At 58.8% G+C, this 22585-nt stretch overlaps 1 protein-coding gene across 1 annotated transcript; it reads right to left on the bottom strand.

Annotated features, from left to right (window-relative positions):
- Positions 1–209: 209 nt before the first annotated feature.
- On the bottom strand, positions 210–22070 carry LOC125918152 ((E3-independent) E2 ubiquitin-conjugating enzyme-like). Its single transcript, XM_049624192.1, has 18 exons — positions 21979–22070; positions 21584–21723; positions 20465–20603; positions 18890–19034; positions 10881–11090; positions 10667–10777; positions 8494–8591; positions 8117–8180; positions 7299–7442; positions 6763–6872; positions 6483–6633; positions 5764–6236; positions 5233–5387; positions 4851–4963; positions 4630–4758; positions 3921–4010; positions 2143–2839; positions 210–1873 (listed from the first exon to the last, which is right to left on the bottom strand). The coding sequence occupies exons 1-18, from the start codon at positions 22068–22070 to the stop codon at positions 1533–1535; spliced, it is 3402 nt and encodes a 1133-aa protein (XP_049480149.1). The 3' UTR covers positions 210–1532.
- Positions 22071–22585: the final 515 nt, after the last annotated feature.

The raw sequence follows: 22585 nt of genomic DNA, 5'->3' as shown, positions 1-22585 counted from the left end.
TGACCTGGCTGAAGTCGGACGCTTAACCGACTGCGCCACCCAGGCGCCCCAAAAGTTTTTTTTATTTATCTATTTTGAGAGAGAGCATGAACGAAGGAGAGGCAGAGGGGGAGGGATGGAGGGAGAGGGAGAGGGAGAGGGAGAGGGAGAGGGAGAGGGAGAGGGAGAGGGAGAGGGAGAGGGAGAGGGAGAGGGAGTGGGAGGAGAGAGAGAGAGAGAGAGAGAGAGAGAGAGAGAGAGAATCCCAAGCAGGCTCTGTGTTGTCAGCGAAGAGCCCGACGGGGCTGGCTCGATCTCACCACTGTGAGATCACGCCCCGAGTCAAAACCAAGAGTCAGACACTTGACCGACTGAGTCACCCAGGGGTCCTTCGTTACTTTTATTTTTACTCTTTAAAACACCTGCCCTGACCTCCACCCCCATGAAGACCAACAATAATCACAACCAGTTAGAAAATGAAAGGACATCCTAGGGCGGCAAGGCTCTACCTGCTTTTGGGAACCGGAGGGATAGGGGATCTGGAATTCCAGCAGAAACGGTGGCAGAGTGCCAGAGACTCAGGTCACTAAGTCACCGGGCAGACGCCCCACAGACGCTCAAGATCTGTGCGCATGCCGGCGGAGGGGCGGCATCGGCAGCCAGACCCGCGCTCGGAACACGGGGTGACGGAATGGCGAGGGCGGAGTGCCGACTGGACCGACAGCACCCTCTCCCGCGCTTTCCCACGCGGCCGCCCTGTGGGCCTCAAGAGAAGGCACGACTTCCCCGTCCCTCCGAGTGAGGCTTGGAAAACATGCTAGTCCCTTCTGTCAGCACAGCTGAGACCAGCCGGGAATTTCACAAGTTTTACTAAAATCCAAGAACAAGCCAAAGTGTCGTTAAGAACCCGGAGCAGCACCGACCCTGTGGAGACCCCAGCCCTGCTCTGTGGTTTCCGGCCTGCGGCAAGAAGGTCTGAACAGCGCCTCTCTTCTGTCCTGGGGCCCCTTTCACCAGGGCTGGGCTGGGGCCCGGGTCAGAGTAGGGTTCAGGGTCTCGCACGAGGCCCAGCACACAGCAGGCGCCTGGTAAGCGTGCTGGATAAATGAGGGGCCCGGCGGACCGGGCTGGCCTGCGCCTGGAACGAGGAGGTGCTCACACGGCCTCTGGTGGCAGGACTCAACCCTGGGCCTGAGCCACGAAGACAGGAGTGGAAAACGCAATGCGGCATGGCCGCGTGACGGGACGCTATTCTGTAGCTAAAAAAGAACGAACTGGATCGACATCCATCAACATGGGGGGTGGGTCTAAAAAATTACCCGATTGAGTGAAACAAGCAACCTGCAGGTGACATGTACGAGGACGGGCTGTTCACGTAAAACAAATCACACGGAGTGTCTACGGGGACACACGAGAAGGTAAAGACATGAAAAGAGGGTCTCCTATAAGGAGACCCACAAAACTCAGTCGTGACTCCCAGGGGCGGGCTGAGGATTGCTCAAAGGCAACTTTCGCCTTTTCCACAACGTTGTAATATTTCAAGAGAACAGGACTCAGGTAAAGCTCTGTGCTTCAAAACTGACTTTTAACAGGAGGGAGAAAGGGAGGAGCCATGCGATCCGGACACATGTGTGGGGGTCCTGCCCCGTGAGGGGTGCGGACGGCCTCCCAGGTGCTGCCGGGTCCCGCGGCCCCCCGGGTACCAAGCACCCACACGAGCACGTCTGCAGCTGCCAGGCCCACGCCGGGCTACTTGCCATTCTGTCCTCGAAGGTCTTGACCATGATGCCGTCAGGCAGCGAGGTAGCCAGCAACGCCATCTCCTTCCGTACCGTGCTGAAGAACTTCTTGGCTTCCGGAGGCTGGAACTCAATTTTCTTAAAAGAGTGATTTGCTACAAGGCAAGAAAGAGCGGTCAATCGCTACCGGCAAGCCCCTGAGAGCTCTATCTGGAAACACAGCTGCCGCCCTTGGGAAGCCCGGCCCCGAGGGAGCGGCCGGCTGCTGGGTGTGCGCCCCGGACGGGGGGATAACCCCACGCGCTTCGCACCCGCCAGCCTGGCATCGGCACCAGTGACCACACCGGGGACGTGGCCTCCTCCCCTCAGGCGGCAGCTGGCCACCCGGCCTCCAGATCCGGCAAGAAAAACAAGGTGAACTCACAGGGCGCGAACTCCAGCACTGAGAAGACCTCGCCCTTAGCGCTGGTGAAGGTGACTCCGGGCTTGCCGCCGCACTGCTGACAGAGCACCGGGGTCTCGCTGGGCCACTCGGCCTTCACGGGTGACTGCCCCTCCGGCTTCTCCTCCTTGCGCTCCGTGTCTGGCATCGCCTCCATCTTCTCCTCCTCTGCGATGGCCACGTTGTCCAGGGTCTTCTTGAGATTTTCCTGCAGTTTCTTGATGTCATCCAGAAACTTCTTCTCCCGAGTCGGTTTCTCCGGCTCCACTGTGGGGGAGGTGGGCGAGCCTGTCAGAAGCTGCTCCACAGTCATGTTCTTGAGGCTCTCCAGGATCTTGATGGCCTCTTTCAGCTCCCGGAAGCTCTTCGGGGGCCCGTCTTTGCCGGCCTTCTCCATCAGCCCAGCCACGGGGGCAGCCATGGCCACGGCCCCCTGAATGGCGGCCGTGGCAGCCTCTTCGCTGATCACTACCCCCTTGTCCTCCTCGGGGGCCGCCGGCTGCTCAGTGGGCGGGATGGGGGGCTCCTCTATCTTGGGGTGCTCATCCTCCACCAGCCCGTTGTCCGTCTCCCAGCTGTCACTGTCGTCCTCCCACTCATCCGAGGACGCCCCGCTGGTGCTGCCTTCCACCGAGTCATAGTCCGACTCCTCAATCTCAGACTCGATGTTGTACAAGTGCTGGGGGGCGGGGGGGGGGGGGGGCCAAGACAGGCAATTCAGAGAGGCTCTGCTGGGCGCTCCGGGGCCCTCACTCTGGGGCCCGTCCCGACCCTCAGAGCGGATGGTGACTGGGTGCGTCGAGGCCTCGGCAGGCCCCTTCCACCCGTTCCCCCTCTCCTGTTCTCAACTCTGCAGTTGGGTCTTTCTGCACTAGCTGGTCCCCGGGTCTCTAGAAGGCGCCTCTGCCTGCCCCACACCCACTGCGGGGGGGGGGGGGGGGGGGGGAGCTCAAAACCCCAACCAACGGCCAAAGGCTGTTCCAGCCTCCCCTGCCCCTGTGTGCACCCCTTGGCCACCATTTGACCTTGATGGCAAATCCGGCCCCTCCCCTAGAGGATTCAGGTCAGCCACCTCCGTGGGGCTGCACGGGTAGCTGAGAACGTGCAATGGCGGGGGGAGGTTCAGCAGAGCTGGCCTGTGTCACATCCTGTTCCCGTACCCTGGAATGGCCGCCCGGACGAGGGGGTGAGTGAGTCACTCCCTCCCCTACCCCGTGAAGGTGCCAGGAGAGGGGAGCTGGGGCGTGCAGATCAGCTCACACAAGGGGGGAGGGAAACGGTACTGAGAATAGCTTTGCTGCTCAGAGCCCACCAGCAGGGGCTGGGACCGGGGGCCAGCTCTTCTCCTTTCTCTTGCTGACGTGTGAAGAGTTTTCCTAGGACTGTTGGTGGGAAAGGCTCTATCTCCTATAGGAAGTAACCTGTGTTTCTCAGCACAGTGAGATGGGGACACAGGCAGATCTGGAAAGCTTGTGAAAATCTGCACACACCTGGCAACCTGGGGAACCTTCCAGGTGGGACAAGACTACGGGCCAGCTGTGGGCTGCCCCTCTGTTCTCCGGACTGCCCACACCACACTTTTGCATGGGATAGCTCCTTCCTCTCAGGCGCTCTCTGAGACCCAAACGCCCCAAAGAAGAGACCCTCACCGGGAAGACCCGAGAGCCTGTCTCCCTGTTCCGTGAGCAGCGACAGGAGACGAGCCACGGCTCCCAGCCCCAGCTGCCACGGTGACGGTCTGGGCCTCAGCAGGGGCTTACCTGGGGCAGAATGATGGTCTTTGAGTTGTCAGCCCACACCACCTCCACCTTGCTGCTGACGTCCACACGGGCCACCTGGCCAACTGATGGCTGCAGGGCAACGGGACAGGGTCAAGGGGGCATCTCTCTGAAGGGTGAGGGCCAGATCACCTCCAAAAGGGAGCTCCGGCAATGGGTGACAAGGGCGAGGCCGTGAGAAGGGACACGGGTGCCAGCCCGAGGCCGCACACGGTGAGCAGCTCAAGCGTGGGGCCCTCTGGCTCCGGCACCGGCAGCCAGACACCAAGCCCCTGTTAACTCCCTTCCCGCTCAGCATTCCGCCCTCCCTGGGCTTCCTGACCTTCTCGGGACGGGGTTCCTGCCCTTCCTCGGCTCGACCCCACCTGATGTTCCCACCTGCTCGCCAAGGCACGGCTTGGACGCCCCCTCCCCCAGCCTCTCCGGTGCCCCCACGGCACTCAGGACCAGGAGTCGGACTTCCCCGCTAAACAGAACCACTGGGGCTCGGGGAGCAGCTGCGTGCAGTCTGATCCCGACAGGCAGGCAAATCCTTGTGGAGGCGCACGCGAGGGCACGCGGAGCCCGGAGGAGACCTGCAGGTCTGGTCTCCTGGAGCCACCCGGTGGCAACTCCGGGGATCGCAGATGCTGCCTGGGGCGGGGAGCCGGCATGGAGGCCATGAACTGGGGTGGGGGCGGGGCAGGCAGACCTCATCCTCCCTGTGAGGAGCTCCATCCTCAGTATTGCCGATGCGGATGACAATGTCCGTGGTGCGGAACCGGAAGTCAGGGTGGTCAGCAATGTCGTAGACGCTCACGTCCTCCTCTTCTCCAATCAGCTGGAGCACGGGATGGGTTGTCATGAGCCCACGGGCCTTACGGCCAGCCCACCAGAGCCCACCCTGAAGGAAGACGCGGGGGCTGCGCATACCTCCACGTCATCACCACTGGGCCGCAGCTTGAACCACTTCACCATGCAGGTGCGGCCCACGTGGTCCCCAGACTGCACCACGCCGTAGACGGCGGGGTCTGGACAGGTCTGGACTGGGAAACCGGAGGAGGGAACGTGACTGAGGGCTAAGGAGCCCTGCCGCGCACCCCCCCCCCCCCCCGCCGCCACTACATCGCAGGGCACAGGGCACAGGACCCGTGTCCTCTGCCAGGCTGGCAGAGGCCAGAGAAGGCTGCCCCAGTCCTTGAAGAAGTTCTTCAAAGGGGGCGTCTCCTCCCTGAGCCCGAGACCTCCGTCCGGCCCCTCCCTCCCAAGCGCTGCCCGGGCCCTCGGCTGGGCGGCCTTCTGGGGCCAGCACTACCTCGCTTGTCCACCACAAAGTCTCCGGGGCAGAATTCGTTGTTGTCCAGGTGGTGCACGGGAAAGAGGTCGTTGGAGCGGATGTTGCACTCCACGGAGCCGTCTTGCCACATCACGTCTGCCGAGGTCATGGTGGTCACCACCTCCACCGCCACCCTGCAGGCGCGGTGCATCCGGTCGGCCGGGCCGCACGCAACAGGCAAGGAAAGAAGGAGGAAAGACAGGTCCGTGAATGCTCCCCCGCACGTCCCGTGCCCCGGGACCTCCTCTGAGGCCTCGTTTGGGAGAGCCCGGTGAACGCGGTCCCGGAGGCCAGGCTCGGGGCCCACACGGTGCCTCCACGCCACCTGCCGGCCCCACTCCCAGAGCTCTCCTCTCCACGCAGGCCAAGGCCAGGCACCTACGCGGCCTCAGCTGGGCACCCCCCCGAGCCTGCGTGGGGCTCGCAGACTGTGCTCGCGTGTGCGGGAGCCACACGGACAGCCTCGGGCCGGACACTCAGCCAGGAGGGAGAGGGCACCTCTGGGTTTACCTGTCCCCCGGCTTAAAGTCACGAGTGATTTTATTCTTCTTCCGCTTGTGTTTCCGCTTCAAGTTCTTGATAGACAAGGGGATGCTCTTTTTTCTACTTGTGCCGCTGCCACTCTGGGAGGAGGTGGTGGAGCTGGCAGAGGAGGTCACCGAGCTGGTGTCATCCGTGTCATCGGCGGCCTCGTCGTCCGCGTCCTGCTCTGCCGAGTGCAGCCTGTCGTCGCCACCTTCCTTCAGCAGGAAGGGGGGCAGCTGCTCCCCCGCGTCCTGGGCCTCCTCTGGGCCCTCATCCTGCATCTCCACCGGGCTGGCGGCCCCATCGGGCGTCTCCTCGGGGCTGACGGACCCCGTTTCGCTCTTGGCTTTGGCCGCTCCTTTCTTTCCCGGGTCCTCCATGGAATGGTCTCGGGAGCACTGCGTGTCCGGGGAGCAGGACATGATCCTCACGACCTGCTTCTTCAACAGGCGCTTCACCTATGAGGGCGGAGCAGGAGGCACGGGGGCTGTGGAGCAGCAGGGCGCCCCTGGCCCCACCCTGGGCATGTGGGACACCCAGGCAGCTTGGGGGGAGGGGGGCAGCGATACACATCGAGGTGGCCTGCAAGGTGATCGGGGCTGCCCCCCAAGGCCTAAAGCACAGACCGTCCTTCCCGGCCGTGGAAATAGCTCACGGCCGGCCGGTTCCTCAAACGCCCACCTATCCCAACCCCAAGGACGTACCTTCTTGGCCATAGAGCCCTCCCCCTGGGCGCAGTGTTTTTCTGGACATTCACAGGCAATCTTGGCCGGCTCTACCTTGGCTGGGAAGACATACAGACAGCGCTCCCCAAGCTGCCGCTGAGCATGGTCAAAGCATCCGAGACGCTTCACCCTGGGAGGGAGAGAAGCGAGGGCTGGACCAACGGTGATCTCGGCCCCCCCACGGCTCTCACTTGGGTCCAGAGACACGAGCGGGGCACGCTACCGGGGTCGCTGGAGTGGGCATGCTGGAGGCACTCACCTGCCTAGGTTTTCCTGGGTAATGACAGAGGGCGGGGGGCTGACGCTGTCCGTGCCCCCTGGACAGAAACTCTTGGTAATCCATGTGACTTTTAGCTCTACGACCTGCACCTGGGGATGGCGGGTGGGACAGGGCCTTAGTCGGCAGCTTGACGGCTTTCTCAGTTAAGCAGCTGCCCGGAGCCCACCTGACCTCCGGAGCAGGAAGCCAGACGGATCTTCACGGCCTACGACCAAGTAGGACACCCCCAGAGCAGGCCCCGCCTGTAACAACTACAGCCTCACCCCACGGATCCCCACCCTGTCAGGGCCCGGCGGGTCCACCACTCACCGCTGTGCCACCTTGCTGGGTCAGGCTGGGGGACACCTGCCTAGCAGTTACCCCAAGACCACGCCCTGGCTTCCCTCTATCCTTAAAGCCCTTTCAGATCAAGAGGGCTAAGGGGCCTCTTGGTCCTCCGAGCAGACAGCAAGGGAGTGGTAAGAGCTCGGCACCAGGGCGCAGAGGCTGAGGCCCCGGCCCCACCCCAGCCTTACCTCTTCCACCACCACGCGGAACTTGCTCTTCGTGCTGAGCACGGGCTTGACCCCAGACAGCCACTGGGCGCTAGAGAAGATCTTGGCGGGGCCGATGAGCACCTGGCCCGGGTAGAAGCCATAGGAGTCATCAAAGAAGAGACCCTGCAGGATGTGGGGCCAGAGAGAAAGTCCTTATGAGTGGCACCTGCCCAGGGGACAGTGCTCTCTGCATCTACGCCTGCCTCACCTCACACCTGCATGCTCCCCAGCCCTCTAAGCTAAGACAGACCCTAGGGCTCCGGAGCAGCACGCATCACATCTAAAATGCACATAAATCACCCAGGGAGCTCACTAGAATGTACACCTGACTCATTCCAACAAGCTCTCAGGCCAGGTCAGTGTTGTCGGTCAAGGGTGACACTTCGAGGGCTCTAGAGGGCAGGAGTCCCCACACCGGCCTGATCATGCGCCCTTCCCATACTTACTTATAAACAGTCATATACTATCGTTCTAAAATATCCAACTGTAACAACACAGCGTACTACTCTAATACTGAAGAGTGGCTATTTGTTAAAGAAAACATACAGTTAACAAAAGGCAAAGAGAAGTTCTAATACTTTCTGTCCAGGTCTAGGCTTCTAGACCTTTTGGTACGCACCCACCCCCTTTCTAGGAAACCACTCTGCCTAGAAGCAGCGTCTGCTTAGCCCGGGCCAGCTCGCAGCTCTCTGCTAAGAAGTCCTTCTTCCTGTGCGGCCCAGAGGGCAGAGGAACAAGAGACTCTGTCCCCTCCAAGCCCGCCCCCGGAGAAGCCTGCCTGGGTGGAGCAAACGTACAGAGTCGCTGACATGGGGACAGACGTCATAGAGCTTGGCGCCATCTTCTGTGTTCATGGAGCACCTGAAACGGCGAACACGGGTTTGGTCTCCACCAGGGCACAATGACGGTCACACCGGCCCAAGTGGTTCCCCCGACACAAACAAGGCCCCGACCCCTGAGTACTGACTACCATTAAAAATTATCGAAAATAAAGCACCAACCCCTAACAGATGCTCTAAATTAGGCCAGGGCGACAGGAGACCAGCCCAGGGGCGGGCCCCCAGAGCCAGCAGCGCGCGTCACCGCAGGCCCCACGAGAAGACACCCTCGGCCCTCCCCGGCCCGCGGGTGGCCCCTGCAGAGCGTGGCCCCGTATCACGGGTGAGCCGTGTACCTGGCACCGTTGGACAGCTTCAGGATGATCTGGTTCTTTAAGTCATAGACCTTCCCCAGCCAGCAGTCATAGGCAATGTAGTCCCCGTACATGAAGGGCTGTGGACCGGGCCGCGGTGTGAGAGGCAGCGGGAGGCACTGGTGTGCAGCCCACCAGCTCCTCTTTGCCCGGAGACGGAGGAGGAGGGATCCGAGGAGCTCGCTGCCTGAGCCGCCCCCCCCCCCCCCGCCCCGAGTTCTACGCTGCACCCCGGCTCCCCCTCCCAGGTCGGAGGAGGGGGTGGCGGGGGGCGGGGTGGGTCTGCCTGGCGGCAACGAGAGACCTGTGCCGAGGCCACGGAGCCTCCGAGGACACAGGGCTCCGGGGCAGGAGTGGGCTGTGGAGGTGGCAGGTGGAGGGTGGTTACGTGGACAAGTAAGCGATACGTAAGCAAGTGTCTCCCTGCTGGGAAAGGTTCTCACTCACACAGAAAAGGGGAAAGGAAAGAACGAACCTGAGCTGCTCAAACGGAACTAGAAGTATTGAGACAAAATCACATATTTTCATGTGTGCGTAGAAGAGGTGCTGACAAATTCAGACGTGCCTCCGGGTACACACACAGGCATCTCCTGGTGTGGTCCTGAGAGGCCCTGCTGGCGATCCGTATGCCCTGCACACAGCCAGATTTCTGTTTAAAATGCCATTCCCCTCTGAAAGGAACCAAGGCTCTTGGGAGAAATGGCTGATTCCAGGGCCGGATCAGAAGAGGTAGAAAGTAAGAAGGTGCTTAAAACAAAACAAAACAAAACAAAAACCAAAAACAAGACCCAGGATGGGAAAGTGTCGAAAGGACACAGATATCAGCTTGAAGGGGCGCTTACTGGCCAAATCTGCAATAATTTAAGCAACAAAACACTGGCAGTGATGGACTGCAACCAACCGAACAGAAGGGGACCTCGGAGTCCGTACCGACGTAAAAAGAATTAAACGAACGAGGCTGAAAGTGAAGCTCTTCCGTACAGAATGCCAACTAATAAAAAGGACAAGAAGCCACCGTGCCATCAAATCACCACTCGGCAAGCATTAGAGGGCTAGCCGGCTCAGGTGGGAATTGCTAACGGAGGCTAAGGCTGGCGGATCGGGGTCTCAGCAATTATGGACACAACCCCGGAGCACCTCCCCGCAAAGCTGGCCGGCTCGGGTGGGAAGTGCTAACCGAGGCTGGGCTGGTGGACCAGGGTTTCAAAAGTAACAGGTTATTGACGCAACCCTGAGGCATCTCTCCCCAGAGCAGAATCCCTTGCAAAGGTGGTGTAAATGGTGACCTTGTGGAGAGGCTGGGCAGACACCAATACTGCCGGGATCACGACGACCACCCCTACTGTGGCCGCTGGATGTCACGGGCCAGGAAGAGCTCTGGGTGTTGTTGGGGCGGTCCTGACAAGGATGCGGGGTCTGAGTCTGGTCAGGAGGCCGATGACACGGCTCCGCGCTCAGGTCAGCCACTGGAAGGTACCAGGGCGTGGACAACAAAGCAAGACTGGGGAGCAGTTCCAGATGAGGAATCAAAGGGCTGACAACCGAATGCAAAGTGTGCTTCTGAATGGAGTCCCGGATCGGAGGGGAAAGGCCGTTGGAACAGCCGGATGGGGTCTCTGGGTCGGAGAGATGCGTGCTAGTGCCACCTTCCTGAACGGGGGGCTGAAAGACAGGTTCCAGGTTTGGGGAAGTACGCACCGTAGTGCTTCAGGCCCGTGGGGCGCTGTGTCTGTAGCTTGCTCTCCAGCGTGTCAGAGAAAAGACTAGGGAGACAGAAGGAAATGTGGGGAAGGGAGGAGGAAGGTGATGGGGCAAACGGAGGGAAAGGTTCACCGCCAAGGAGCCCAGTGACACAGGGAGCATGGGAACGTACAGCTTTCCCTAAGTTTGAAATCACTTAAAAAAGAAACTAAGGAAGAAATTTGTTTTTTCAAAACAGAGTGTTAAAGAAGAAAGGGAGCGAGGGAAGGAAAACCCCACCAGCAATGCGTGCCGGAGGCACAGGGAGGTGTCCCGACCTCACGTCTGCACGGCTTCCTCACAAGGAGCGCCACTCAGGCGAGCCCGCCCCGGGAAGGTGCCCGGAAGGTGTGGTGCGCGTGGGGACAACCGGACAGACAGCAGAGGGCGGTCACCGGCGGGCGGGGCCGCTCACCCAGATGTGCTGCAGGTCCTTGCTGTTGACGGGGTAGATGATGCAGTTGGTGCCGATGAGCTTGACGGCACAGTCGATGCTGACGTCGATCACGGTGCCGCACTGGCTGTCCTGGGGAGGAGAAGGCATCCAGGCCCGAGCAGGCGCACGGCACCGGCCGCCAGGGCAGACCCGGCCCAGACACTCCCCAGGCAACCCCCGCACCAACACTCACGGTGGATCGCATGTGCCGGACCACGTCCCGGGGCACCACAGAGCGGTCCTCTAGCTTCAGCTGAGAAAGAGAACACGGTGTGACAGAATGGCCTCTGATGTCATCACGGGGTGCGTTCCCCCCCAACTTCTGACTACGCTGTGACACACAGACAGCCAAGCACACAAACCCCAAGTGCCGAGCACGGCTTTGGCCAGCGCCACACACCCTCTAACGGCAGCCGGACTGACAGACAGAACTCCAGGCGCTACCTCCTGGAGCTCCAAAGGCAAACAGTATGGTGACCGAAGGTCGTTTCGATCATACCGAGAAGCGTGCCTAAATGACAGATCACATAAGGCCTCCTTCAAATGACAGGTTCAACAGCCCGTCACACAGCAAGACCGCTTTGCTAGGAGTGACATCCTTTTCCTACTTTCTGCGAGTGCCTGCCTGCGCCCCCACTGAGCGCTGAGTTACAGGGGGTGGAGGAGCGGCGTGACACCGGGCCACGTGGGTCACCCTGACGCCCGCTATCGCCTGACACGACCTTGTAATCTGGGCTATCCTTTCCGACCAGCCGCAGCCTGCTCCTTATCTACTGCTCCGCAGAGCCGAGCACAGCACCGCGGGGGAGCCCTCGCGACGGCCGGCTCTGGAGCCCCGCCAACTGCTCGGCGAGCACCGGACCCATCCCTTCACAGCCGGCCAGGCACAGCCTCCTCTGAGCGGACAGCCAGGGCCCCTCGAGGGCTGACCCCCACCTCTGCCAGGCACGGGATCCCCCTCCAACGGCCCGGCCGCAAGACGGTGGTCGGGGACGCCCCTCGGGAATGCTTCACTGAGTCACGGTACCGGGCGAGTTTCTGACCGCCCACCTCCTTTGGACGGGCACCTCCGAGACCCCAAACCACAGGGGTGCGAGAGCTATTCTCTCAAACAACACCCAACCTCAGACTCCTCAGGCTCACTCCCCCAGTGCAAGGCCTGGGGCAGGGAAAGGTGAACTCCACGGAAGGAGAACTGAGACACCGGCTCAAGGTCACCGAAATTTTGGCAACGATGGCTGACACAAACCCTGCTATCAGTAGGATGATGTGATTTACAAAAAAGTAAAGGAGGAAGCGACGGGCCCCATTATCGACAAGCGATGGAGATTCTCCTACCTGGGAATATAAGCCCATGATCCAGCTAAGAGTAAGCCCGGGGGTTAAAATCAGGGGTCCCTGAGCCAGACACTTACACGTGCCAGCTCTGAAACCTCAGGAAAGTCACTTACGTTCACACGTGAGAGCAGCCGTCTGGGAGTGGTGGAGGGGATCACAAAGGCAATGAAAGCACAGACGGTCACAGGGCACCGGGCACACAGTAAGTGCTCAGCTAATGCCAGATCTGCTGTCTCCCAGGGCACAGGCTGAAGGCCCTCTGAGGTCAGGCTCTTCTTCCCTCTGCTCAAAGACCCCAGGAGGCTGTGAGGGGCCACAAGGAGCTCTGCTCAGGGTCTGCCGTGATGATGGGGCCACTTTTCTAACTCAAAGAACTTCTTATCCTGTAACCCTCTGTGCCCAGAGCTCTGGTCTGGGTCATGGTATTTTCAGTGCTGTCCCACCCTATCTCAAACCTCTGCTCCCATTTTAGACTTCAAAAGCCACAATTGCAGATCTTCCCAAGTTGCCATAGAAACCAAAGTTACAGTGCCAGGAAATCCAATGGGAGAGGGGCTGTGCTGTGTGGGACACAGGGGTGCTACCCTTGGTGTGAGCCCTGGCCGTGGGCACAGGCCGCCTTATCTGCCCGGGGATCCCTGAGGAGAGCCAGCCCCAAGTTGAGTCTGCAGATCACGTCCCCACCGAGGGGTCTGTGTCGGGCCCGACAGAGCTTCAGGGAAGGGACGGGCACAGGCCCAGCTCCCGAATCAGTGTAGTCTGTGATGGCACGCCGCCCGGCCTCGCGGCACCCTGGCCCGAGGGACGCTGCTCCTGAGGGTGGGTGGGTGGGACCGAGGCGACCGTTCCGAGGCCAGAGCGGGAACGGCACGTGGGTGAAGGCTGGCGTCACTGCAAGGCCAGAGGTGGGCTTCCTCCACCCTGCCTTCGTGAGCCCGTGCGGAAGGCGGCAGGGCAGCAGTTCACGGTGTTCTTGGGAGAGGGGAGCTGGGGAGCAAACACCGGCCTCTGGGTATGGCTCTGCCGACCTCCCCACCTGGTCCTCAGGCCCTTCTAACCCTCTGTGACAAGGAGTGACATTTCTCCAAAGCCCTGACAACGCGGGGAGGGGAGCGGAGTGGGAACGGCAGGGAGGAGAAAGGGGTGTGGCGGCCACGGGTCTGGCTACATAGCCTTCCCTCGGGAATTCCAGACGGTGAGAGAAGGGCGTCTGGAAGGGCTTAGATCAACCTGCAAGGCTCTCGCTGATCTTTCACAACCTTCCTCCCCAGCTCCCTACGTCCCACCCACACGGGGCACCGCCTGTGTCCACACAAGCCAGTCCTCCCCCTCCTAGGCGCCTCTCCACCGCACAGGTCCTTCCAAACGCTCTCCTTTCCTCGCCCCACTCCCGTCACGTGCTACCTGCATCGCGAAGGCTCTCCATAGCCCCACTCTGGGAGGCACCTCAGTGCTCCCGGGGGCTCGGGAGCTCTGGAGTCCTCTGCCCACGGCACCGCCCAAGTGCGACAAGCAGCTTCCTCGGTGCTTTGTGTGTTGTAACCTGTGAGGTCCTCCAGGGAGCTCCGAAGCACACTGCTCCGGCCATTCCCATGTTACAGAGAAGTAAACGGAGACAGAAAGAAAACACAGCTCCACGGAGGTGGACCTTGACTTGAACTCAATCTGGCTCCAGGGGCCATTCTCTTAACCGCACAAAAAGCCCAACCCTCCCTGGAGCCGCAAAAATGAGAAGCGAGTAAAACACGTTCCTGGAAGGTCCATCACAGTGGAAGACAGCGGATCAGCGCTGTATTCATTCCTGGGCCGGGGATGCAGAGATCGGGCACCCAGACGGCGGGCACTGGAGGCCAGCACTAGAGGGCGCTGTGCCCGCTCTAGGAAAATGCCGGGCTCTGGAGCTGAACCAGCCGCGAGGCAAAACCTACCAGTGATTTTCTGGTAGGTACACCCTGACTGCAGTTGCCGAAAACTCGTTACCGGAGTGGGATCTGAGGTGGGGGATGGACAGGTCTCTAAATTGCTGAACAACCTCTGAGGAGGGGACTATCAACATTTTTTGAGAGTGCAGCTGCCAGAGGCTTCTGAACAGGGGGGAGAAAAAAGATACCACACCAAAATGCTGACCTGTCTCCGAATGAGAAGGGACTGTGGATGGCTTTTAAAGGGAGCGTGCATTACTTCAGACGATTTTGGGACACGACTGTGGGACGTCGTTTGCTCCCCCCCGCCTGCTCTGGAAACAGCGACGCTGGCGCTGCCCTGCGGGAGGAGAGCCAGGCCTCACAGAGGAGGTGACTCATCTGAACAATGATGACTGAGCACCGGCCATGGGCCAGGCGCTGGGGAGACAAGTGCCTGCTCTCACAAAGCTTAAGCTCTAGCGCAAGGAGGAGACGCACGCGTGTGAGTGCACACACGGGTCAGGCGGTGCTAAGTTCCATACAGAAAAAAAAAAAAGGCAACTCAGGGGCAGGGGTGAGAGACCAGGGAGGGGAGGAAGCAAGAGTGAGTGAGTTATTTTATTTACTTTTTATTTTTTTTTTTTTAAATTTTTTTCAATGTTTTTTATTTATTTTTGGGACAGAGAGAGACAAAGCATGAACGGGGGAGGGGCAGAGAGAGAGGGAGACACAGAATCGGAAACAGGCTCCAGGCTCCGAGCCATCAGCCCAGAGCCCGACGCGGGGCTCGAACTCACGGACCGCGAGATCGTGACCTGGCTGAAGTCGGACGCTTAACCGACTGCGCCACCCAGGCGCCCCTTTTATTTACTTTTTAAAGTAGGCTTCATGCCCGATGCAGAGCCCAACGTGGGGCTTCAAGTCACGACCCTGAGATCAAGACCTGAGCTGAGATCAACAGTTAGATGCTTAACCAACTGAGCCACCCAGGCACCCCAGTGAGTGAGTTCTTTTCAAGGCTGGTCAGGAAAGGTCACGCCAAGGTGCCATCTGACCGGAGATCTGAGTACAAGAAGGCGGGGAGCTTTCCAAGCAGAGAGAAAGGCTGCCGCAAAGACCCTGTGGGCCTGCGTGTTCTATGACCAGCAAGGAGGGCAGTAAGCAGATGAGGCTGGCGCGTTCAGGCCTTGGACAAAGACCCATTCCATCCAGTGCGGGGCTCGGAGCAGAGCTCGGAGCAGAGCGCGTGCATGACAATAACGTTAAAAGGATCCTCTGGCTGCCGGCTGTAAAGAGGGGTAGGGAGACCAGTTAGCCAAGTGGTTCTCAACTGGGGGCGACTTTGCTCCCCAGAGAACATTTGGAGTGTCTGGAGGCATTTTTCATTTCACTGTCACCACTGGGAAAAGGGGTTTCTGGTACACAGTGGGGAGGGATGCTGCTAAACGTCCAAGGAAGCACAGGACAGCCCCCCACCCTATTATCCCTGATGCCATGACAAAGAATGCGCTGGCCCAAAGCATCAGCTGCATTGAGGCTGAGAAGCCCTGAGGCTGCCCCCAGAATGGTGGCAGGAGGGAGACAAGAGCACTGGGGGAAAGGATCGCCCTCCATACAGTCTCATCAGAAGGCAGAGCTCACTGGGGCGCCTGGGTGGCTCAGTCGGTTAAGCGTCCGACTTCGGCTCAGGTCATGATCTCACGGTCTGTGAGTTCGAGCCCCGCGTCGGGCTCTGTGCTGACAGCCTGGAGCCTGCTTCGGATTCTGTGTCTCCCTCTCTCTCTGCCCCTCCCCTGCTCATGCTCTCTCTGTCTCAAAAATAAGTAAAAACATTAAAAAAATTTTTTTTTTTTTTTTAAGAAAGAAGGCAGAGCTCATAGTTGGGAAGCAACACAGATCACAGGGAAAAGGCAACACGGCAGGGAGGCTAGGCACTTCCATCACCTCCATTTGAGCCCCACGGAGCTCTGCTCTGACCAGGAGGACTACTCTCCTCTCCCTGCCCCCCACCCGAGGTGCACACTGCTTCTGAGCTGGGGTCTCGGGGCCCACCACTGACAACACGACAGAAACACGAGCTGGTCCTGCAATCCTTGGTCTAGACCCTCACTCATAACATTGCTCTTTATTGACCTGGAGGAGCCCAAATTCACGATATCAAACTGTTTCAAGAGTAGAAAAAGGCAAACTGAGGCTGATCAACAGGTTGAAAATGCAAGAAGCTGCTTTCAAGCGGACCGAACGTCACATCCGTAGGACTGGGTGGCCGTAAGGGCTGGCCTGCTCAGCGGAGGCCAAGCACTTGCTCTGGGGAAAAAAAGTGGCTTTGTTCCTGGTCAGGAGCCCGAGCACAGGGGCCCCCAGTGTGAGAGGGGAAGCGGCAGAAAGTCCCCAACAAAAGGCAAAGGAGGGGCCTTAAAGGTACCTGAGCATCTGTGTCAGGGCTGGAACCCGCCCACCAGCCACCGCCATCTCCTGTCAGACTCTGGCGAGGGCCACAACACAAGCGAAGTGGGTAGATCTCCTTAAGTACCACCCGAGAAAAACCAACCTGGTCTTTGCTGGGGGGGGGGGGGGCCGGGGGCAGTGATATTCTCACCACCAGACTCTCAACTTACAACCAGAAAGAGCTTCAAACACAAAAGGTACGGCATCATGCCAAGCACCCACGGGCACCTAATAAAGTCTCAGATCACAAGGACAAGCTGGCTGCCAGCCCCTCACGGTGCCCTGGTGAGCAAGTGGAAAACCGGGGACAGCCGGCAGCGGGCCCAGCTTGGGTTTATATTCAGAGTGAGGTTTTACTACACTCCCCTCGACTGAGCCAGGCCCGAGACCCCGGGGAGACCGCTCAGGGGCCTCATGGTGCTCAGCAAGGAAACCAGAATCTTCTGAGCTACGCTGCTGCTTTGCCCGGTGAGGGGAGGTGGAGGGCAGCGTGGCCCAGCAGACGCACGTAGGAATCAGGCTGTTTACCTAGGCCAGGACTCAAAGAACAGAGTCCTGAAAGGAATATGAGGTCAGACGAGCACTGGAAATTTCTAAAGGCTTATTACTTCCCAAGGGGGTAACAACCCCATACAGCCTGAGCCGAGGCTGAGTCCAAGCCGTACTGGAGAAGGATGAAACAGGTCAACAGGGGCTTCCACTTGTGACGAGGACCCCAGGGCCTCCTAAGCAGACCCCCACCCCTTCAGTGTCACACACACTTTTGATGCTGTCCCCGAGCCTGAAGGGCCTAGCCACACTGCCTGTGGGCTGGGTCTACTGCAAGCACCACGCCGCACTGGGTGGGGGGGTGGGGGGGAACCCAGCAGTAGAGGGGGCATGCTGGTGAGTGCACACACACGTGCTCCGCCGGCTTCCGTTTGGGGAGGTGAGAACAGAGGAAATCATTCACCATGAACTTTGCTGACACCTAGGATGGAGGCCATTTAATTTCTTTAGAGCTTCCTGTAGGTTCAGGGCTAGAGACAACATCCAAATGTACAAGGAGTGAACACTGCCTTTAAAGAATTTACGAGCACCTGGCACGGAGATGGGTGGGGAGGGGGATGGTCCAGTGGCCTTAACCCTTTCCCCTCCCCGAGGTAACTGCAACTGGGTGGCCAGAGAAGCTAATTATGCCAGACTGGGAAGTTTGTCCTGCAGTGAGGACTTCTAGAAAAGTTTTGGAAATCCCAGAATGAATGGAATGCTCTCTAGAGCAGTGTTTTCCAAACTGTGGGCTGTGACCCATTAGTCAGGAAATCAATTTAGGGGCACCTGGGCAGCTCAGCTGGTTGAGCGTCCAACTGTTGGTTTGGCTCAGGTCATGATCTCCCAGTTCGTGAGTTCGAGCCCCAAGGTGGGCTCTGAGCTGACAGAGCGGAGCCTGCTTGGGATTTCCTCTCTCTGCCTCTCCCCCTGCTCAAGCTCTCTCTCAAAATAAATAAACTTTTAAATCATGATGTAAAATTTAATATTCTACAGTGGGTCACTTTCAAGAAGCTTGAGAGCCCCCACCCTGCCTACCTATCTGCCCGGTGCCTGTGCCCGGCTCTACTGGTTCTCTCTGGCTATGGTTTTGGCCAGTTGCATCCAGGAGAAACAGCTCATCAGAAGCTGGTCTGGAGCCAAAAACAAGCAAACAAACAAAAAACCCCAGATCTGTATGTTCACACGTAGGCACTGTGGGAGTGGGGAACCTCGAACTCTGTGACATTACTTACAAACGTCAGTATGGTGGCTTTCAGAACCGGAAAACCGGAAGTGAGAGGAAATGGCACGTGAGCCCGAATTCCCCGTTCACACTGGGTCTGGGGATGTGACTGGTCAGGGATTCTAGCATATGCCAGGGTAAGGCCTTTCTCAGAGCAGGTGACCATCATGTGGCCAGCCCCGGACAACCCAGCAATCAGCAAGCTGCCCACCTGAGGACAGAAGGTTTTACCAGCAAAACACAAATGGCCAGAGGGCCTCCCATGCATGGGGAGGAGAGAACAGCTGGAAATGTCTGGGCAGTATGGAAGAAAAGACAAAGGTCAGTGCCCCTAACCAGAAAATCCTATTAATCGTGGAAATTATTCATCGGAAGTTCTGCTAAAGCCAAAGACTGAGGTCAATTAATTCCATAATTTTTTAGTGTTTTCTATAGATTCAGAATGAGACAAGAATAAAAATCTGTAGGAATATGCACATACATTTAGATGGGGAGAAAAAATGAAAATACGTGCAAACATTTATACACAATACATACACATACACTGCTTAGCTGGGTAGGGAGAAGAAAAACTCCTGTTTCTGGATGGTTGGTGGGAGAAGGTGGGAAGGGCCAGGCTGCACAGGAACTAACCACCAGAGATACAGGCAAGGGATGTCCACCACCTCCTCTGCGTCAGATGAAAACTGGCCAGGCCTCTGTGCTCTCAGCCCCCGGGGGCAGCACTGTCCCCAGGGAGCTCCCTCTTTGATCCCACACCCCAGACACCGCAATCTGGGCTGGGCAATGCGGCATGACTGCATCACTGCCTGGAAAGTGCAGCTGCAGCTTGCCAGCTTGCTGGAATGGCCTGGGAGGCACAGCCTGCCCCAGGGGGCAGAGCAAGGGGACCGAGTCCAACTGCCTGCGAAGTGAGGGGGCAGGACTGGGGAGCTGCGCCCGCGGCAGGCCAGCTGGAGCCTGGGCAGCAGGGCTGGGTCTCTATAGATGCCGTGATGTTTGGGGTGCGGTGCGTGCATTCGGTGGCAAGAGGCCGCAGGGACATAGAACAAAACCGCCCATGACTCCTGGATTTGAAGGGAGGGTACAAACAGGAAGCTTTAGGAGGAAACCTCCCTCCTCAAGGAGCACGACTAAAAGGTAGAAAAGGAAACAGTAAACACGACTTCTTCTTCTGTTCTTGGGGCCAGGCTGCTGTCCTAGGGCTGCTGGGCATCCCTGGGGGTAAGCACGCCGCAGGCCAACTGTCCAGGCGCAGAGAGGGCTCATGGCCTCATCGCTGCCTTCCAGACCTCCACCACCTGATGTCAGGTCGGCTCAGGGAACGACAGACCTTTACTGAGCTTGCACAGTGTAGGGAGGAGTGCCACACGCTCTGCCCCTTGCAGACCTCACAGCCTCTACAAGGGGCTCCACCATTACCGGAGTCCGGGGGGCTTGGAGAGGCAGGTGAGCTGCCCAAGACCGCCCTGGCAAGAGCACTCCAGAGCCGGTTTTGCAAACTTGCCCTTCCTCATCTGGCAAGCGTGACCTACGGCGCAGCCCTTGGGCATGGCGCTGGCCAACGAGAACTGTGCTGACTCGGTGTGGCCCCTGACGGCAGCCCCGCCATCTTCCCAGAGCTTACTGAAATGCAGACTCCCAGGTCCCACCCCAGCTCTGCCGCCTGGGAGTCCACATGTTGACAACATCTCTGCTCTCCGGGTGACCCGTGCGCACGGAACGCCGTCTTCACGTAACAGAGGGTCTCGACAGAGAGGGTATCAGGATAGAGGGAGGGACAGCCCTGTCCCAGGTGCACTGCTCAGTCCAAAGCCCCAGGAGGGTATTCTGAGAATAGGCATTCTGAAAACACTACCCCCAAACCTGGCTATTCTAACTAGCACTTTAAAGGCGACAAGGGAGGAGGAGAAATAGCTCAAAGGGACTGTCTCCGGGTCCAGTGGGGTGGGCCAGGCCCACTCTCCAACCGTAAGGGACCCCACGTGGAAGAAACATACCCTCCCTGGACCCACAACCGACCTCTGCTTGTTTCCCAAACACCTGCGGTTACTACCTCCCGGCAGATGAGTACCCTATATCCTGGGGTACTGCGTGCCACTTGGGCACCAGATGGCCCTGCGGCTGGCACACTAGGGGCTGAGCTTACCTCTGGGTCTGATCGTTAAGTCTCAAAAACCCTGAGTGCCCAGTGCTCGCCCATGGCAACTTGCGGTAGGATGACACGGCTCATTGGGCTGGGACTTAAGATACTTGCAGACGAAACGGCAGAGTCGCTGAGACTGGGGTAAGACAGCAATCGTGCTGTCGCATCGAGGTGGCCTGTCTCCCTACCGCACAACCACCAGGCCCGGCAGAGGCTGGTGCTGCACTGGGGACGTCCTCTCACCTCCCCGGGTGTTAGCCGCCTCATCTGGAACAACACAGCCCTGGGCCGGGCAAGCTCCGGGCTCTTCCAGCTTGAGCTCATTCCCTGTAATAGCGGGGGGGGGGGGGGGGGGGGGGGGGGGGGCAGGGGCAGGTTTCTAGCACCTGCCCGCCGCTGTCACCACGGAGGGGCAGTCTGTTTGGAGCGTGCATCCCTACAGACCTCTCAAGTAGGCAGGCTAAACAGAAAGATGTCCCTGGTCTGCCTGGTCTAAGAAAGCCCCACGCCAGGAGCACCCGGGCCCAGCCTGAAGCAGGCGCCGCCTCTGAGGTACTTACAGAGCTGCTGGAGAAAGTGAACACATACACACACACACACACACACACACTCGCGCGAGGTAACGTCTACAAAGACTGAAACAAGATGCAACAATTAGCGTAAGGGCACATCTGGATCTATTTTTTTTTTTTAATTTTTTTTTTCAACGTTTTTTATTTATTTTTGGGACAGAGAGAGACAGAGCATGAACGGGGGAGGGGCAGAGAGAGGGAGACACAGAATCGGAAACAGGCTCCAGGCTCCGAGCCATCAGCCCAGAGCCCGACGCGGGGCTTGAACTCACGGACCGCGAGATCGTGACCTGGCTGAAGTCGGACGCTTAACCGACTGCGCCACCCAGGCGCCCCCACATCTGGATCTAGATATCACTAGGAAAAAGCCTTTTACAAACTGAAGGGATTTTAGGTACAACAGGGGAGCTATTTCAAGAAAACCCACAAGAAATCTTATAGTATACAAATAACCATGTTCCCGTTCATAGGGTCAAAATTCTCCCCTCCTTTTAATGAGCGTGGACACACTCACCCACAGGAGATCCGAGCAGGAGTGAATCAGAGAGTGTGGGACAGAGCGCGCTCAGCTGGGTCCGAAGCTACAGTAACACTGGCCGATACTGCTACCCAGGCTCCGGGGCGCAGGAGGTGACAGCACTGCCTGGACCGAGGGGGTCCAGCAAGCAGATCGTCTCAGCCCTGGGTGAGGGGTGCTCAGGGGGGAGGGGGAGGAGGTACGTCTAGGTGCCTCACACACCTCCTTCAACCCCCACCGCCGCCTCAGGGGGAAGGTCTTCTCCCCATGTCGGACAGGAAACGTGCAGGGACAGTCACAGAGCTGCCCCATCCCAGGACCGAACAGCGTCTCCACCCCAGGCTGCTCCAGGGCGCGCCTGCGGGGTCAGGGAAGGGTGAAGGGTGACTAGTGAACAGACACCAGCACACGAGACACAGAACCGCAGCCGTCCAGTGATCTTTTCTGTACAATTAGGCACGGAGCTTCTCTCCTTCTCCTGGGCCCTTCTGGGCTCTTCGCGCAAAGGGCCTCTCAGCCAGAATTCATAGTATCACAAACCTGAGGGGAACGTGTTGCCTGAGAGCAAAAGGGCAAAACCGACTTGCACCCGCTTTTAGACACCGGGCCTTACAATCGGCAGCTGCGAGGTGGTGTTTTGGCTGACCACACGCTACCGTGTTGGTCTTTGAAGGGCCACAGGTGGAAGCCGACAAACGGCCCCATAAAAACGGAGCAGAGGAAGTCTAGATATTTAATCTGGCAAGTGCCAAAATCGCGAAAGATTGTGAGGAAAGACGGAGGCAGCCTCAGTAGGGCTCTTGGGAGGAGGACTAGGTTCTAAGGCGGCTACCCATCAGAATCCTCGCGCTCTTTTAAAACGGACGCCTGGGGGCGCCTGGGTGGCTCAGTCGGTTAAGCGTCCGACTTCGGCTCAGGGCATGATCTCGTGGTCCATGAGTTCGAGCCCCACGTTGGGCTCTGTGCTGACAGCTCAGAGCCTGGAGCCTGTTTCGGATTCTGTGTCTCCCTCTCTCTCTGACCCTCCCCCGTTCATGCTCTGTCTCTCTCTGTCTCAAAAATAAATAAACGTTAAAAAAAATTAAAATATAAAAAAATAAAAATAGGTGCCGGGGGGGGCGGCGGGGGGGGGGGGGGGGCGGGGGGTTCGGTCGGTTGAGCATCTGACTCTTGGTTTGGCTCAGGTCATGATCTCATGGTTTATGGGTTTGAGACCCGCA

The sequence above is a fragment of the Panthera uncia genome, unplaced genomic scaffold, assembly GCF_023721935.1.
Source record: "Panthera uncia isolate 11264 unplaced genomic scaffold, Puncia_PCG_1.0 HiC_scaffold_498, whole genome shotgun sequence".
In the NCBI taxonomy this organism is placed as follows: Eukaryota; Metazoa; Chordata; class Mammalia; order Carnivora; family Felidae; genus Panthera; species Panthera uncia.
This window is presented reverse-complemented; position numbering and strand designations above follow the sequence as displayed.

Bases quoted from the DNA above. Each gene is read 5' to 3' on its own strand.
- LOC125918152 (XM_049624192.1), bottom strand. From the start codon at position 22,070: ATGGGGCCGTTTGTCGGCTTCCACCTGTGGCCCTTCAAAGACCAACAC. The intron at 21,724-21,978 runs GTAAGGCCCGGT...CTGACCCCGCAG, and splicing joins CCACCTCGCAGCTGCCGATT to GCGCGCCCTGGAGCAGCCTG. The intron at 1,874-2,142 runs GTGAGTTCACCT...CTTGCCTTGTAG, and splicing joins AGTGCTGGAGTTCGCGCCCT to CAAATCACTCTTTTAAGAAA.